Here is a 14874-nt window from a genome sequence, read left to right as displayed (position 1 = left end):
GGCGGGCGGGAGGGAGGGCCCAGCTCCCAGACAATGAGAACCGATTCAGTGACATCACATTGTCACCGCTACCGGCTTGGCCAAACCAGGCCGAACCGGGAGGAACCCACCACTGATAAAAGGTCATGGAATCTCAATGAGGTGTACGTTTTTTTAAAAGTATTTTGTTTTTTGAGTGATGCATTTATTTGTCTCACCAGATACTGGTTTAGAAATTGTGGGAAGCAGAATATTAAGACCATGGGTGACTTTGTATAGTGCTGATACTGCAGTTGCCAGTATGCCAAAGTAGCGGTAGGGATAGGAATTTTGGAAGTATGTGTCTGGGAAAACCAAGCTGGAAACAAACATGGATCAGGATTGAAATGGCTTCGGTCAAGGGGCTCTTTAGCTATAACAGACAAAAGATCATTTGCAGATTCCTTTTCCTTCAATTTAAATTTTATTAAAAGAGTTCTAAGGTACTGCATACAGTACATGATATTTATTACCAAAATTATTAACAAATATACAAAACTTATATATGGAATATTTATTACATCCTTTTATTCCTCTATAATACTGCATTTGTTCAAGTAGGTCACCTACAGTGTAAACTTTCCTCAGTTTGATCTTGACTAGTTTGGGAAAGGCCCTCTAACATCATGTAGATATGAAATTAAAACTTTATTTGGCTTTTACTGGTAACATCTGATTCTTGCATTTGGCACGTGGAAGAAGTATCTACAGTGCAGAAAGGAGGCATTATTTTTATGGTTTGATTTTGAATCATAGTTTTTAAAAGCTGAGGAGAGAGTCTCCTCATACATTAATTTGATATTAGTAATAATGCATATGACACATGGGTCAGTCATTCTCCCATCCACTTCACTCAAACCTTTTGCTCTTTAGCCTCTTCATTAGGACTTGCTGGTAAAAAAAAATCTTCTGTTTTATTAATGTCTTCCTGTATTCTTTGACAAACCTTTCTTTTATAAACAAAGAGGAAGAAATCCTCTACTGGAGATGGCTTTCTACACACAATTCCATGTGAATTGAAATGTATAAATTTTTACACGCAGATGTAAAAAAGTTAATAAGTGGTCCATGGAGGTGAGTGCGTGCTTGTGTCTTAAATCACCAAGATAATAATGTCATTCTAATCCAGAACCAAATGTTCATGTGTCGTCTTTGAAAGAAAATTTAAAAAAAAATCCCATGAAATTCTTCCCACCTGTCTTTCTCTCCTGTTTATTATCGTTTACAAATGTAGCTTAAAATAATTTCATAAAGCTGATCCAGAGAGTGCTTTGATTTATTCAAACTCTTCTGCATTCTCCCTCAAGCATCATATTGCTAATTGTAGGAGGCCATTCCACCAATGTCTCATATCAGACGAGTACAAGTTTAGATGGCGGCATTTGAGTATCAAGTACTTGGCCTTTTCAGTTACCAAAGAGTCCCACTCCCCTCTGTGGCGCCATACATTTCAGCCAGCTTCCTAAAGCGTGGTCCCCAGTCTGTCAGATAGTCATAGCTCTGTTCAGAGTCCGTAGTTACAGACTGTAAGGAACTGAGCGATTCAGCCACTGAGCCATTGCCCTCAAACATATAGGTCTGGAGAGAATCAAAGGGAGGTGCCCAGAGGTCCATGTCTGCTTCGTAGAGTTTAGCCAATACATAGCTGTGAACACTGCTGTCCATTGTGCAGGCCTGAGGAACGTATCTTGAGAGGCTTTCAATTTCTGGCATCATGTCTTGTCGGTTCTTCATGAATGCTTGGGCCTCTCTGGGATTCCACAGGGCAGAAATGTCAAAAGCTTCCGTATCTTCTTCCCCTCCGCCTTCGTCATCATATCGGACAATGTTCTCATGGATATTCTCTTCCTCATCAAGCATATAAGGCTGCTTCCGGTGTCTTTTCATGGATAAGATCAGTAGCACCAGAACTAAAGGTAATGAACGAAATAGAAATACTTAGACAGCAATTTTTCTTCACCCAAAACAAATCAATAAGAAATATTTTATACATAATGGTAATCAAAAAAGTCTACTTCCTCCCCCTCAAAATTTCTACCGCTATAGAAGTAATCCTTGATTTACAAGTTTATTTAGTGACCGTTCAAAGTTACAACACCACCAAAAGAAGTGACTTAGGACCGATTATGACCACCACAGCATCCCCATGATCACATGATCAAAGTTCAGGTACTTGGCAACTGACTCATATTTATGACGGTTGCAGTGTCCTGGGGTCATGAGATCACCTTTTGCGACCTTCTGACAAGCAAAGACAATGGGGAAGCCAGATTCACTTAACAACCTTCTTACTAAGTTAACAACTTACTTTACTTTACTTTACTTTTATTTGATTTATATACCGCCCTACTCCCGAAGGACTCAGGTCGGTGAACAGCCAACAATAAAATACATACATACAAAATTTAAAAAGCAGAAATAAAATCGAATTAAATAGTTTGGCCCAGACAGATTAAAACCCCAATCAATTTAAAACAAATTTAAACTTTGAATATTAAGAATACTAAAAAATATTAAAAATTGTTTAAAAAGAGGGAGAAAGTTAGGCCAGGCCCGCCTGGTGAAATAAAAAGGTCTTTAGAGCGCGGCGGAAGGTGCACAGATCCAGGATCCTCCATATCTCCGGGGGGAGCTCGTTCCAGATAATAGGTGCCCCCACAGAGAAGGCTCTCTCCCTGGGGGCCGCCAGTAGACATTGTTTGGCCGACGGCACCCGGAGGAGCCCCTCTCTATGAGAGTGTACCGGCCGGTGGGAGGCTATTGGTGGTAGTAGGCGGTCCCGCAAGTACCCAGGTCCTGAGCCAACTGCACCAATTCACTTAACAACGGTGGCAATAAAAGTTGTAAAATGGGGCAAAACTCACTTAAATTTTGGGCTTGATTGCGGTCGTAAATCGAGGATTAACTTCAGTGATTAGTATTACAACCCAACAAATCTTGCCACTTTCCTTATTTTGCCTGAAGAATATTAGATTTGTTTGTGAGATGGTATGTATCAGAGGTGGTATTCAGCAGGTTCTGACCAGTTCTAGAGAACTGGTAGCGAAAATTTTGAGTAGCTCGGAGAACCGGTAAATACCACCTCTGACTGCCCCCCCTGCCCCCATCTATTCTCTGCCTTGGGAAAAAATGGGGATTTTGAGGTAACCTTCCCCTGGAGTGGGAAGGGAATGGAGATTTTACAGTATCCTTCCCCTGCCAAGCCTGCCAAGCCATGCCCACCAGGCAAAGCCACACCCACAGAACCGGTAGTAAAAAAAATTGAATCCCACCACTGGTATGTATACTTACCAAGCAAAACAAAAATGCAAGCTAGAATGGCAATCAGAGCTCCTCTGCTCAGGCTGACAGGGAGTATGTAGGCCTCTGCATTACAGGACATCACAAGACCTTTTTCATCACAACTGCAAACATGAATGGTTACTGTTCCAGTACTGCTTAGCACAGGACGTCCATTATCAGCTATTAAGATGGGAAGATAAAAAGTATTCTGCTCATGTTGCCGAAATCCTGATCTCTTGGTTAAAATCCAAGCTGTGTTGTCTAAAGAGAAAGAGAAAGAGAAAGAGAAAGAAAGAAAGGAAGAAAGAAAAAGAAGGAAAGAAAGAAGGAAGAAAGAAGGAAGAAAGAAAAGCCAATACTTAATTATAATGCTAAAATATCAAATATACCTACAGTATTACAAAACTGATTTTTGGATTAGTTTTGTAAACTTACAGTATTATGTTTACTTTTATCTACAGGTGCAACGTAACTACTTTTGGAATATGCAATTGTGTGTGAGTTACTGTAGACTTTCAGTGACACATGGTTCTCTGTCTTTGGAAGCTGGCTTGTTCATATCCATGCTGTGGATGCTATTATTGTTGCTTGTGAAACTTTTATTTATTTGTTCAATTGATATGGCCTCCTGCTAGCCAGGTGATTTTGTTTGTGACCTTAGATATATTATTTCACCTGTATTTCAGACAATGAACATAGTTGCACATAACAAAATTGAACGAAAAGAGCAAATCAAAAGATGGCGGGGAGTGAAAAGGAAGGAAGGAAGGAGGAGAAGAAAGGAGAGAAAGAACCAATGAAATAGAGATACCTAAGGCACCATAGCGCATTAAATTTCAGAATTTCAGTTTAAATATCCTGTGCTCTTTTCTTGTAAGTGAAACTATTTGGAAGTTTTGGGGAGCTTTAGATTCATAAACCAACATGGTAGATTGAACTTTAGCTGTAATAACTATGTTGTAATACATTTTAATGTCTTATTTTATTCTAAGCTGTATCCGGTGTGGGTTGCTACCAGTTCGCCCGAATTGGGCAAATGGGTAGCGGCAGCAGCGGGAGGCTATGCCCACCCACCCAACGCTTCTGCGCAGAAGTGTTGCGGGCGCGCAAGCAATCCAGTAGCAAACTAAATTGAAACCCACTACTAACTATATCCCTTCTTAATATGAATATCCATCATTCTGAGACCCCTGTTAAAAATAATGAAAGAATGTTGAAAGCAATAGCACCAACAGGGAGATTCAGAACTTTTTATTCTTCTGCCTGATAAAAAATGATGTGCCTGAAAACTGCTTTTTGACAACAAACCTCTCTTGTCATTCCTAATTAAGAAGCTGAAATACAGAGGCAAAAGAGAAAATCTCCCCCCTTTCTTCCTGTCTTATATCTGAATGTTGTTTCAGCAGAATGCCCCAAGTATTAAATGAACCTATATCACAAATCTTTTAATGATGACTTCTTTCAAGCTCATCAGTAGTTGTAAGTTTAAGGAAAGAAAATAGGAGTTACAAATATGCAAAGCAGTATCTTGCAATCTTGTCAACAATTTCCAAATAATAAATCTGGGCACTTCATTGCTGTAGACTGATGATGTGAGAAGGTACTTCATTTCTTGAAAAACTATACCTTTCTAAAAATTCCAGTTTTGCCATTTAAACGTAACTAAACTAGTAAAATATGTCTTTATCTTTATCTGACATTGATTTGCACCATTTTGAGTAAGGTTGTTATGGAACAATTATTAGGTATGTAGGAAAAAAAAGAGCTAGAAAAAATAGGGCTTTCTTTATTCCTGGTGGAGAATATCTATGAAATGTTCTTGGCACCATGTTGAAAAGTTTTCCAATAACCCTTGCTTGGCTTTTTGAGATAAGTCCAAGTTAGCTAAATGTGACTTCTAATTGTGGGTGCACATCAGAGGTGGGTTTCACAGGTTCTGACCAGTTCTGGAGAACCGGTAGCTGAAATTTTGAGTAGTTTGGAGAACCGGTAAATACCACCTCTGACTGGGCCTGCCCCCATCTATTCTCTGCCTCCCGAGTCCCAGCTGATCGGGAGAAAATGGGGATTTTGCAGTAACCTTCCCCTGGAGTGGGGAGAGAAAGGAGATTTTACAGTATCCTTCCCCTGCCAGGCCCACCAAGCCATGCCCACCATGCCACATCACGCCCACCAAGCCACACCCATAGAACCAGTAGTACAAAATTTTTGAAACCCACCACTGGTGCACATGGGAATATGTTGTGATGGAATGTATTATGGATTCCCAGGAGGCAGGCAGTGCATTCCAGAGGAGCAAAAGACAACTCGGTTCAGATAATTTGTGTGAGAGAAAAGAGGTGAAGGTGACTCTTTTCTAAGAGTCCCCAGAGTATATGATTTGTGGAAGTGGTAGCATGCTTTAGTTTGGCCAGATTTTGTCTTTAGGAGAGGAACAATAAAGAAATCTCTTTGGAAGAATCACAATGTGTCTCTCTTTTAGAACCTGACAATGTCCTTTACCAAACCCTTTCCAGGTTGAACTGAGTAGGCTGAAAAGAATCTGTAGTTTTTGTGCATGTGTCTTCCTGAACACGCACAGAATAATCACTGCCTGACTACATGCTGAGGCCCGTTGTGGATAAGTTAGAAATTTAGCAAACCGATCAGTCCATTTTATAAAGCAAAGGTTTTTTTTTTTTTAAATTAAATTGAAACAATATGCCAACTCAACTTTCAGACTACGGAGCTATGTGAAAAAACTGATTTTGTTAGTAAGGTGTCCCAAAACAAACTTTACTACATTTTCAAGTAACTCCTTTTTGTAAAATTTACTTTTTCCTTGCTTCTCAGCTGTTGAAATAATGTTCACCATTAGGTGATGCTACAGTGCTGCTTATTTTTATATCATTTTCTACATTAATAGCACATTCATTTCCCCAACTGTTTTATTGAGTTAAAAGTGTATCATCCACTGAACAGGGGGAGGTGTCACCAGGCTCAAGAAAAACTCTTGGTTTGCATAATATATTTTTGGAAATAATAATAATAATTTAAAAAGTAGAAACTACAACTAGGCAAAAGGAACTTGAGCATGCTCAGAAGCCAAAAAAAAAAATAAATAAAATTAAAAAAAAATGCTATTAGAAGTGGGGGAAAACTGGAATTCCAAAAGAAAGAGAAGGCAATGGAAGTGAACTGAAAAGGTACTTTTGAAAGGGACATGAGTATATTTGTTAAACCTGGTTGACTTCTCTAAAAGAAGATGAAACTTTTTCTTGGCTCATGCAGCATTTGTGTAATTCCAAGAAAATAGCAATTGAATTAAGGAGAAATTAAGGAGGTGTTGACAAGTTATAATGGCCTTGTTTCACTTTATTTGTACCTATTAAATTCAAATCCATATTTTCCTAGGACTGCAGTGGCACCTTGGTATTCAACTGCTTTGAAACTCAGCACATTTTGATATGAACATTTTGTCCCAGTATTCATCATTTGTTCAGTACTCAACGGTACTCAATAATGTGAGGTACTACATTATTCTGTATAGAAAAATTTGCTTGGCATTCATTGTGTTTGTACTCATTGTACAAGCTAGAACTTGTTGATGTCAGCTGCCTTGTGAGGTACTACATTATTCTTTATAGGAAAATTTGTTTGTTACTCATTGTGTTTGTTACTCATTGTGCCTCTCGGAATCAATTAATGACGAGTACTGAGGTACCACTGTAGAGAATTCCCTTGCAAGCCAAGAGCAAAAAATAAAAAAATGGCTTAATTAAGGAGGAGGTACTACCAGATGCAGAAAATTTCCCCACATTTTCTTTGAAGCCTCTTTTCTGCTTTGGATCTGCATACCAACTGAAGGAAGGAAATCTGAAATAATAGGCCTTTTCTGTGTTTGAGGAAAGTTCAGAGAAAGCTCAGGATTAAGAAAAATAAATGAAACAATATTCATTTGGACCTCTCTTTCTCTCTGTCTCATCATCAATTTATTACTGAAAATACCTACAACGATAAAAACCATTTAATTTGAGCGACTTTGTTATTGTTCCTCAAAAGAAAAGGCTGTATCACTGCCCTGAGAAATACAAGGCAAATTCTTTGTAATTTTCCAAAAAACAAAATGAAACATTTATTTCATGGCTGCTTTTAAGGAGCAGGTATCATTTATTATTTGCAATGGCTGGCTCATGAAGCAGTTTTAAATGGAGCTTCTGCAATTCAACCTACTTCCAAAGATATTAATTAGCCAAACAAATTGATGCCTAGTTCAATTACCTTGATTGTCCCTAAGAGTAAAATTGGGGTTATTTGCTGTCTCTGGAGCCAAGCTGTAGTAGAAGTGCTGTCCCTCTTGGGGGTCATCTTGGTCCACTGCACTTACTGTCTGGATCAGCTGTAGGACAGAAGAACAAAACAATTGATTAATGACAATTCAAGTGGAGATAAAACGGTTTTAAGAATTAATCTGAAAGCAAAATAAACGTAGCTTTTAAATACTACAGAAGTAGTAGTTGAAGAGGAAGCAGAGAGCTATGACGGCAATAAAAATATTGTAGGGATCAGTGGTTAAGAAAAAAACAATTTCCTCAGGAGTTGTTTGGCTTCATGTAAGAAGGACAAATGTGTATGGTCCATACCTCAGTGAAAGAGCACACGGTTTGTATACAGATAATCTGTGCAAGAAAATCCACTAGTAAGGCTAAAGGTAAAGGTAAAGGTTCCCCTTGCACATATGTGTTAGTCGTTCTCGACTCTAGGGTGCTGTGCTCATCTCTATTTCAAAGCTGAAGAGCCAGCGCTGTCCAAAGACGTCTCTGTGGTTATGTGGCCGGCATGACTAAACACCAAAGGCGCACGGAACGCTGTTACAGTACCTTCCCACCAAAGGTGGTTCCTATTTTTCTACTTGCATTTTTTACGTGCTTTCAAACTGCTAGGTTGGCAGAAGCTGGGACAAGTAACAGGAGGTCATCCCATTACGTGGCACTAGGGATTCACGTAAGTAAGTAAGTAAGTAAGTAAGTAAGTAAGTAAGTAAGTAAGTAAGTAAGTAAGTAAGTAAGTCTAGGAAGAGTATTTATTATACTTTACACTTTTCTAAACTATGTTACACTACATTACTCTACATTATTATATTGTCACCCTATTTTATTATGTACTATAGATATCCTATTCAATTGGCATCCCCCCCTCGCTTTTTGAAGACAACTGGGTATTTTCCCTCACGTTCTGACATGTGGTTCAGTGGACACTTTGCAGCTTGGAACAAGCATGTGGAAAGGCTCCTGAACTGGAATTTGCCTGCATGGATTTTCTTTGGTTGCAGAGCACCTTGGTTTACTGAGGAGCGCCAAAACATGAAGCAATATTAGAATAGAATAGAATAACAGAGTTGGAAGGGACCTTGGAGGTCTTGTAGTCCAACCGCCTGCCTGCCTAGGCAGGAAACCCTACGCCACTTCAGACAAATGGATAGCCAATATCTTCTTAAAAACTTCCAGCGTTGGAGCATTCACAACTTCTGGAGGTAAGTTGTTCCACTGATTAATTACTCTGTCAGGAAATTTCTCCTTAGTTCTAGGTTGCTACTTTCCTTGATTAGTTTCCACCCATTGCTTCTTGTTCTACCCTTAGATGCTTCGGAGAATAGCTTGACTCCTCTTCTTTGTGGCAGCCCCTGAAATATTGGAACACTGCTATCATGTCACCCCTAGTTGGTGAGTGACCAAAACATGCGGGAAGAGTTTGAATTGTTGAATTTGAGGAAATGGACCGGGTCCTTGCTGCTGTGAGCTCTGCCACCTGTGTTTTGGACTCTTGCCCCTTGTGGTTGGTCAAGGCTTCCAGGAACATGGCATGTAATTAGATCCAACTGGTGATTCACTCTTTGGGTTTTTATTACTGTTTTGTGAGCCCCTTGAACTTGTAACAAATAAGATGGGGGGTCATACAAGTCTTTTAAATCTGTCTCTCTTGCTCTGTCTCTATACCTTGGGAAGAAGCTTCCAGTTAGTGAAGATAAGATTAGGCCCAATGAAAATCAATTCTTGACTAATAAGCCACAATCAAATAGGTTGAATGCAGATTAATTATGCTTAGAGAAGACATTAAAAATTATCCCATTATTTGGGATACATTGATTTCAATACGTTTATTCTAAATCCCAAGTAATTTCAAGTAAAATCCAATATCCTTTCAAGTAAATTTTGATTACATGCACAGAATACACTTTTCTTCTGAAATCTATTTGGGAAGACACACAAATGTATTACAGCAACAATATACTTTTTTAATCACTGTAAATGTCAATATTATCTTTTCTCTAATCAATTTAGCTTGACATACTTCTCACAATACTTCCAATTAGACCTACAATTTTTTAAAAAAGGGGTTATAATAATTATTGGAATAATTATTCCTAAAATATTGAAAATGCCTTGAATATAGCTCATTTATTGATTTAAATATTTTAAATGTATATAAATACATATTTTTATATTTTGATGTATATATTTATATTAATATTAGGTAAAATGTAAAGCAAATCTAAAGGTAAAGACAAAAAAGATCAAAACAAGGAAAGAAGAAGAAAGAATTGCAAGAAAAGAAAAAAGCAACTTCACTTCAATAGATATCAACAATTCTATTATCTCTCCTCTCTCTTAACTCTTCCACAAATTCTTTTAAACCTTTATTTATTTCTCATCTGTTTCAATTATTAAATCCATAAATCATTTAATTGTTTGTTCTTTTAGTAATAATCCACAAAAAGGTGCCAGTCTTTTAAAAAAGTACTTATTGTTTTCCGCCTGATTAAAATGTCAGTATTGTTATTTCTGCTAGTTCTGACACATTTACAGTTCATTCTTCCATTGTGGGAATTTCATCTTTGTGCATATAATAATCTTGCTGGCATTATCAAATTGATATAAACAGATAGCTGAAAAATCCCATGAATTTATGGGAAATAATATTTATATTATTTAATTATAATGTTAATAATGCATATTACTTCTGCATTGATATTTCAGGTGTGTATGTGAAAACTTCAGAATTGTTTATTCATATATTTTATTAATCTACATACCACCGGATAGCGAATGACTCTGGATGATTCATGATAAAAAGCACTAAAAACAAGAAAAAAGACCACTTACATCCCACTGATTCCCTCGTCTCCTGAAATAGGACAAAAACCTAGGACAACTAGGACTACAAAACCAACGTTGGTTTAGAGCAGGGGTGTCAAACTCACTTTCATTGAGGGCCGCATGAGGGTTGCGTTTGACCTTGGGGTGGGTGTGGCCAGGGTGGGCATGGCCAGCTCGACGTCACTTGTGTACGGGTGCCTGTGGCAGCTCAAGCTCCATTTTCACTGGCTGCAGGAGGCTGCCCCAGCTGAAAATGGAGCCTGGGAGGGCTGCACATGGGCTAGTCCTTGTTTCCAGGGTGGCCCTCGGGCCAGATCTAAGCACTCCACAGGCCGGAATTGGCCCATGGGCCTTGAGTTTGACACACCTGGGTTAGAGGGCAGGTCAGGTGTTTAGCAAGGATCCAAACTTCTAATCATCTGTCACATTTAGTCTGCAGCTTGACGATAATATGCTATTGGAAAGAAATAGCTGCCCTAGATTTAAAATCCTTTAACAAAATGTATCTACTCAACCTTTAGAAATGTCTCTTCATTGAGACCATGGAAAGACTGATCAATATGATTTCTTTCAAACAAGATGTAAATCTATTTAAAGGCAGCGTTACTTTTACATATCTATTGCGTGTGTTTTATCCAGATTCTTCCTCCCTTTTTTGTGTATTCTAGCTATAAAATATATATTTTAACATTTCTGCTTCCTTTGCCACAGTTTGGAGGATATAATAAGAAATTAATTTTACTGCTGCTTTGCTGCCCTTTTAAATATTGCAGTGGATTTAATTTAATATTTAAATTAGATAATTAAATACTAAATTACATAGTATTATATTCTACTGAAATTGTAATGGAAAGGGACAAACTTGTGCTCATACTTAGCAATATTCTCATTCCTTGCACTCAGGGGTGAAATCCAGCAGGTTCTGACAGGTTCTGGAGAACCGGTAGCGGAAATTTTGAGCAGTTCGGAGAACCGGTAGTTCGGTTCTCCGAACTAGCGGAAATTTTGAGTAGTTAGGGGAACGGGCAAATATCACCTCTGGCTGGCCCCAGAGTGGGGTGGGAATGGAGATTTTGCAATATCCTTCCCCTAGGAGTGGGGGGAATGGGGATTTTGCAGTATCCTTCCCCTGGAGTGGGTTGGGAATGGAGATTTTGTAATATCCTTCCCCTGCCATATCCACCAAGCCATGCCCACCAAGCAACACCCACAGAACCGGTATTAAAAAAATTTGGATTTCACCACTGCTTGCACTTATAAGCTACTGTACCCTTTGAAATCTACTTCAGAAGTTTCTGATAATGCAGCTCATGTCTATACAATATTAGGTTGGGGATAAAGGTCATAGACAATGTTACCAGTTTTAAATATAAAATACTGTTTCAGGTTCTCACCTGTCCAACTTTTGCATTTTCACAGACAAATGCCTCATAGAACCTGGGAAATTCTGGTACGTTGTCATTTACATCCAGGACTCTTATGGTTACTGAAACACTGCCAACTTGTGAAGGATTGTCTGAAAGGAGATAAGAGTGAATGAATATCAGAGGTGTTCTGCCTGAGCATAAATTAATCCTGAATTGCATGAAAGATCTCTGGAGAATGCAGTGCCCAGATATAGTGGATAGTATTTTACTGTATTAAGACTTTTGACTGGTGGTATCTAAGACAGCTTTCTCTGTTGTTGCCCCTGATCTACGCAACATGTTGCTCCCAGAGGTGAAGATGGCCTCCACTCTTCTGGATTCCACTCTTGGGCTTTGAAACGGAGATGAGCACCGCCCCCTAGAGTCGTGAACAACTAGCACATATGTGCTATTTCAAATATTTTTAGATAATTTTTTTTTTAAAAAAAACATTTATTCTAAAACTAATATAACTTTATATATGTTGGGCAGTTTGGGATTTGCCCTTGTGGTAATAGGACTGTGCCAAGGTAGTGATAGTCATATACACAATGGGAACAAGTGGTAGAATTTATCAACAAGGATTTTACATAACACAGATTAGTAGGAATGAACCATTCCTAATACTCATCAGTTTCAACTGCACAAATATGCACAAAGAAACTTGTCTTTTGGAATGTAGTATCCAAGAAAGCATGCAAAGCTACATGGAAAAGCTACATAAACAGAATAATAACTGGAGTTGGGTGACCAATACATTAACAATATTAATGACAGATCCTTGGGAAGGACTCAATAGGTGGATAAAAAAGCCAAGTCTAAACATCTAGCTGGCTATGCACCCAATCATAATAATAATAAATTAGAAGAATTGCAACTTTTCAAACCTATTACTTCTATGTGGGGTACTAATTTGATGTCAAAATAGTTTAAATATTTTTCTTGAATTGTACAAATTAAAATAGTTTACTATATATTTTCCACATGAAGGTGTTAATATCTAAATGGGATACTTCAACATAATCCTTGCTGGCCAGAAGCTTATCATCAGCTTTTTGTACACAAAAAGATAATACTAAAGAGTTTTAACAGCCTAAGTATTTTAACAGTGGGATTTTTTTTCTATACAATATTCACCATGTGATGTAATATAATAATTCATATAATAATTTTCCTTCTCAAAATGTGATGGTATCTCATGGGCAAGTAGGCAATAAATCAGCAGGAACTAAAGCATCCATATTTTAATGACATTTTCTGTGTCCACTGAGGATGGTATCAGCTGTTAAATCACTAGTACTAAGCTGGGGAGCAGTTGTACAACTCACAGCATAGTGATATCATGTTTGACAGTGAATTCCACAGTATAGCAAAATGAGAACTAAGCTCAGAGTAAGTTGTTTTAATTTGGTGATTTGATTTGATATCCAATTCCACTCATGAGAGAAATGTTTTCAGAAATATTGCTCTAATTCTAAAGCAGAAATGAACCAAAACTTTGGAAAGTATCTGAGATCCTAGCAAGTAGCTTTTTCTGTCCCAAATTAGGTTTATTTATTATTTATTTTTAAAAGCACTTTGTAGGACAATTAAAACAAACAATTATTTGCTCAAAGAGTTTTTCAATCAGAGGTTGAATTTATTAGCAATCCCCTGAGTCAGCTAATCTTCTTTGATATTTTTTTTCTACTATGATAAACTTTGTAATATTTAGAGCCCCTGTTCTGCAGCTAATAGTTCTTGGAGAGAGACTGTATAGCAGTGGTGAAATGTAAAATTTGTTACTACCGGTTCTGTGGGCGTGGCTTGGTGGTGGTGGGTAATGTGACTGGGTGGTCGTGGCCAAGGTTTTTTTTTTTACTTTTAAAAGCATTTTTTCTATAACCTCAAGAGGTTGCAGAAAAAAATGCTTTTAAAAGCCTCTGACGATCCCAGCTGAGCCGCATGATCATCAGAGGTTTTTTAAAAGCATTTTTTCGGCTGAAGAGGTTGTAGAAAAAATGCTTTTAAAAGTTAAAAAAAGGCTCTGATGATTGTGCAGCTCAGCTGGGCATGGGGGCGGGGGCAGGGATTTTTGCTACCGGTTCTCCAAACCACCTGCCGCCATTGCTACCGGATGAGGCGATCTGGACCAAACCGGGAGCATTTTATCCCTGATGTATAGGTAGCTCTTATCTGAACTGTATTTCAGACAAACGTCAAAATCTTCCTTACACCATAATTCCCTTGAATGTTAACTATATGAGTAACCATACTTCATACTGCTCCCAGGGGTATACAGATTAAATTCTAACTTCATTATTTGCATATATACACATGGGTTTTATAAATATGCACTGGCTTTTTAATTGCAGTTGAATGATCAAAAGATGGAATTGGGAGGCTGGTTTTAAATCCTGATCAAATGGAGCCCAGGCAGGGGTGAAATCTAGCAGTTCTGACAGGTTTTGGAGAACCAGTAGCGGAAATTTTGAGTAGTTTGGAGAATAAATAGCGGAAATTTTGAGTAGTTCGGAGAACCAGCAAATACCACCTCTGGCTGGCCCCAGAGTGGGGTGGGAATGGACATTTTACAATATCCTTCCCCCAGGAGTGGGGAGGGAATGGGGATTTTGCAGTATGCTTCCCCTGGAGTGGGGTAGGAATCAGTGGTGGGTTGCCCCCGGTTCGCACTGGTTCTATAGAACAGGTAGTAAAACTAGCAGGAGGCTCCGCCCACCGACCCTGACATCATCAAAATGCTTCTGTGCATGTGCAGAAGCGTCTGCGCTTGCACACGGCCCCATTGCAAACCGGTAGTAAAGGTAAGTAGAACCCAGCCCTGGTGGGAATGGAGATTTTGCAGTATCCTTCCCCCAGGAGTGGGGAGGGAATGGGGATTTTGCAGTATCCTTCCTACCAAGGACGCCCACCAAGCCACGCCCACAGAACCAATAGTAAAAAAATTTGGATTTCACCACTGAGCCCAGGTTAACTGTAGTTAAGGTTAGCTCAAATATATCTTTTCACTGTGCTTTAGGGAGGCAAGGACA

At 38.6% G+C, this 14874-nt stretch overlaps 1 protein-coding gene across 2 annotated transcripts in view; it reads right to left on the bottom strand.

Moving 5' to 3' along the window:
- Window positions 1-423: 423 nt before the first annotated feature.
- Window positions 424-14874, bottom strand: part of CDH20 (cadherin 20) — a 191845-nt gene continuing 177394 nt past the window's right edge. Inside the window, exons 10-13 of one of the 2 annotated variants that reach the window (XM_034432966.3) lie at window positions 11831-11952; window positions 7561-7678; window positions 3310-3561; window positions 424-1928 (exon numbers count right to left, since the gene is read on the bottom strand). In XM_034432966.3, coding sequence (XP_034288857.1) covers window positions 1429-1928; window positions 3310-3561; window positions 7561-7678; window positions 11831-11952 — 992 coding nt within the window. In that variant the 3' untranslated portion in view covers window positions 424-1428. The remainder of the gene's footprint in view (window positions 1929-3309; window positions 3562-7560; window positions 7679-11830; window positions 11953-14874) is intronic. The other variant, XM_034432970.3, reaches the window with a different exon arrangement.

This window comes from Pantherophis guttatus, chromosome 3 (assembly GCF_059756535.1).
Source record: "Pantherophis guttatus breed Tessera chromosome 3, ASM5975653v1, whole genome shotgun sequence".
NCBI lineage: Eukaryota > Metazoa > Chordata > Lepidosauria > Squamata > Colubridae > Pantherophis > Pantherophis guttatus.
This window is presented reverse-complemented; position numbering and strand designations above follow the sequence as displayed.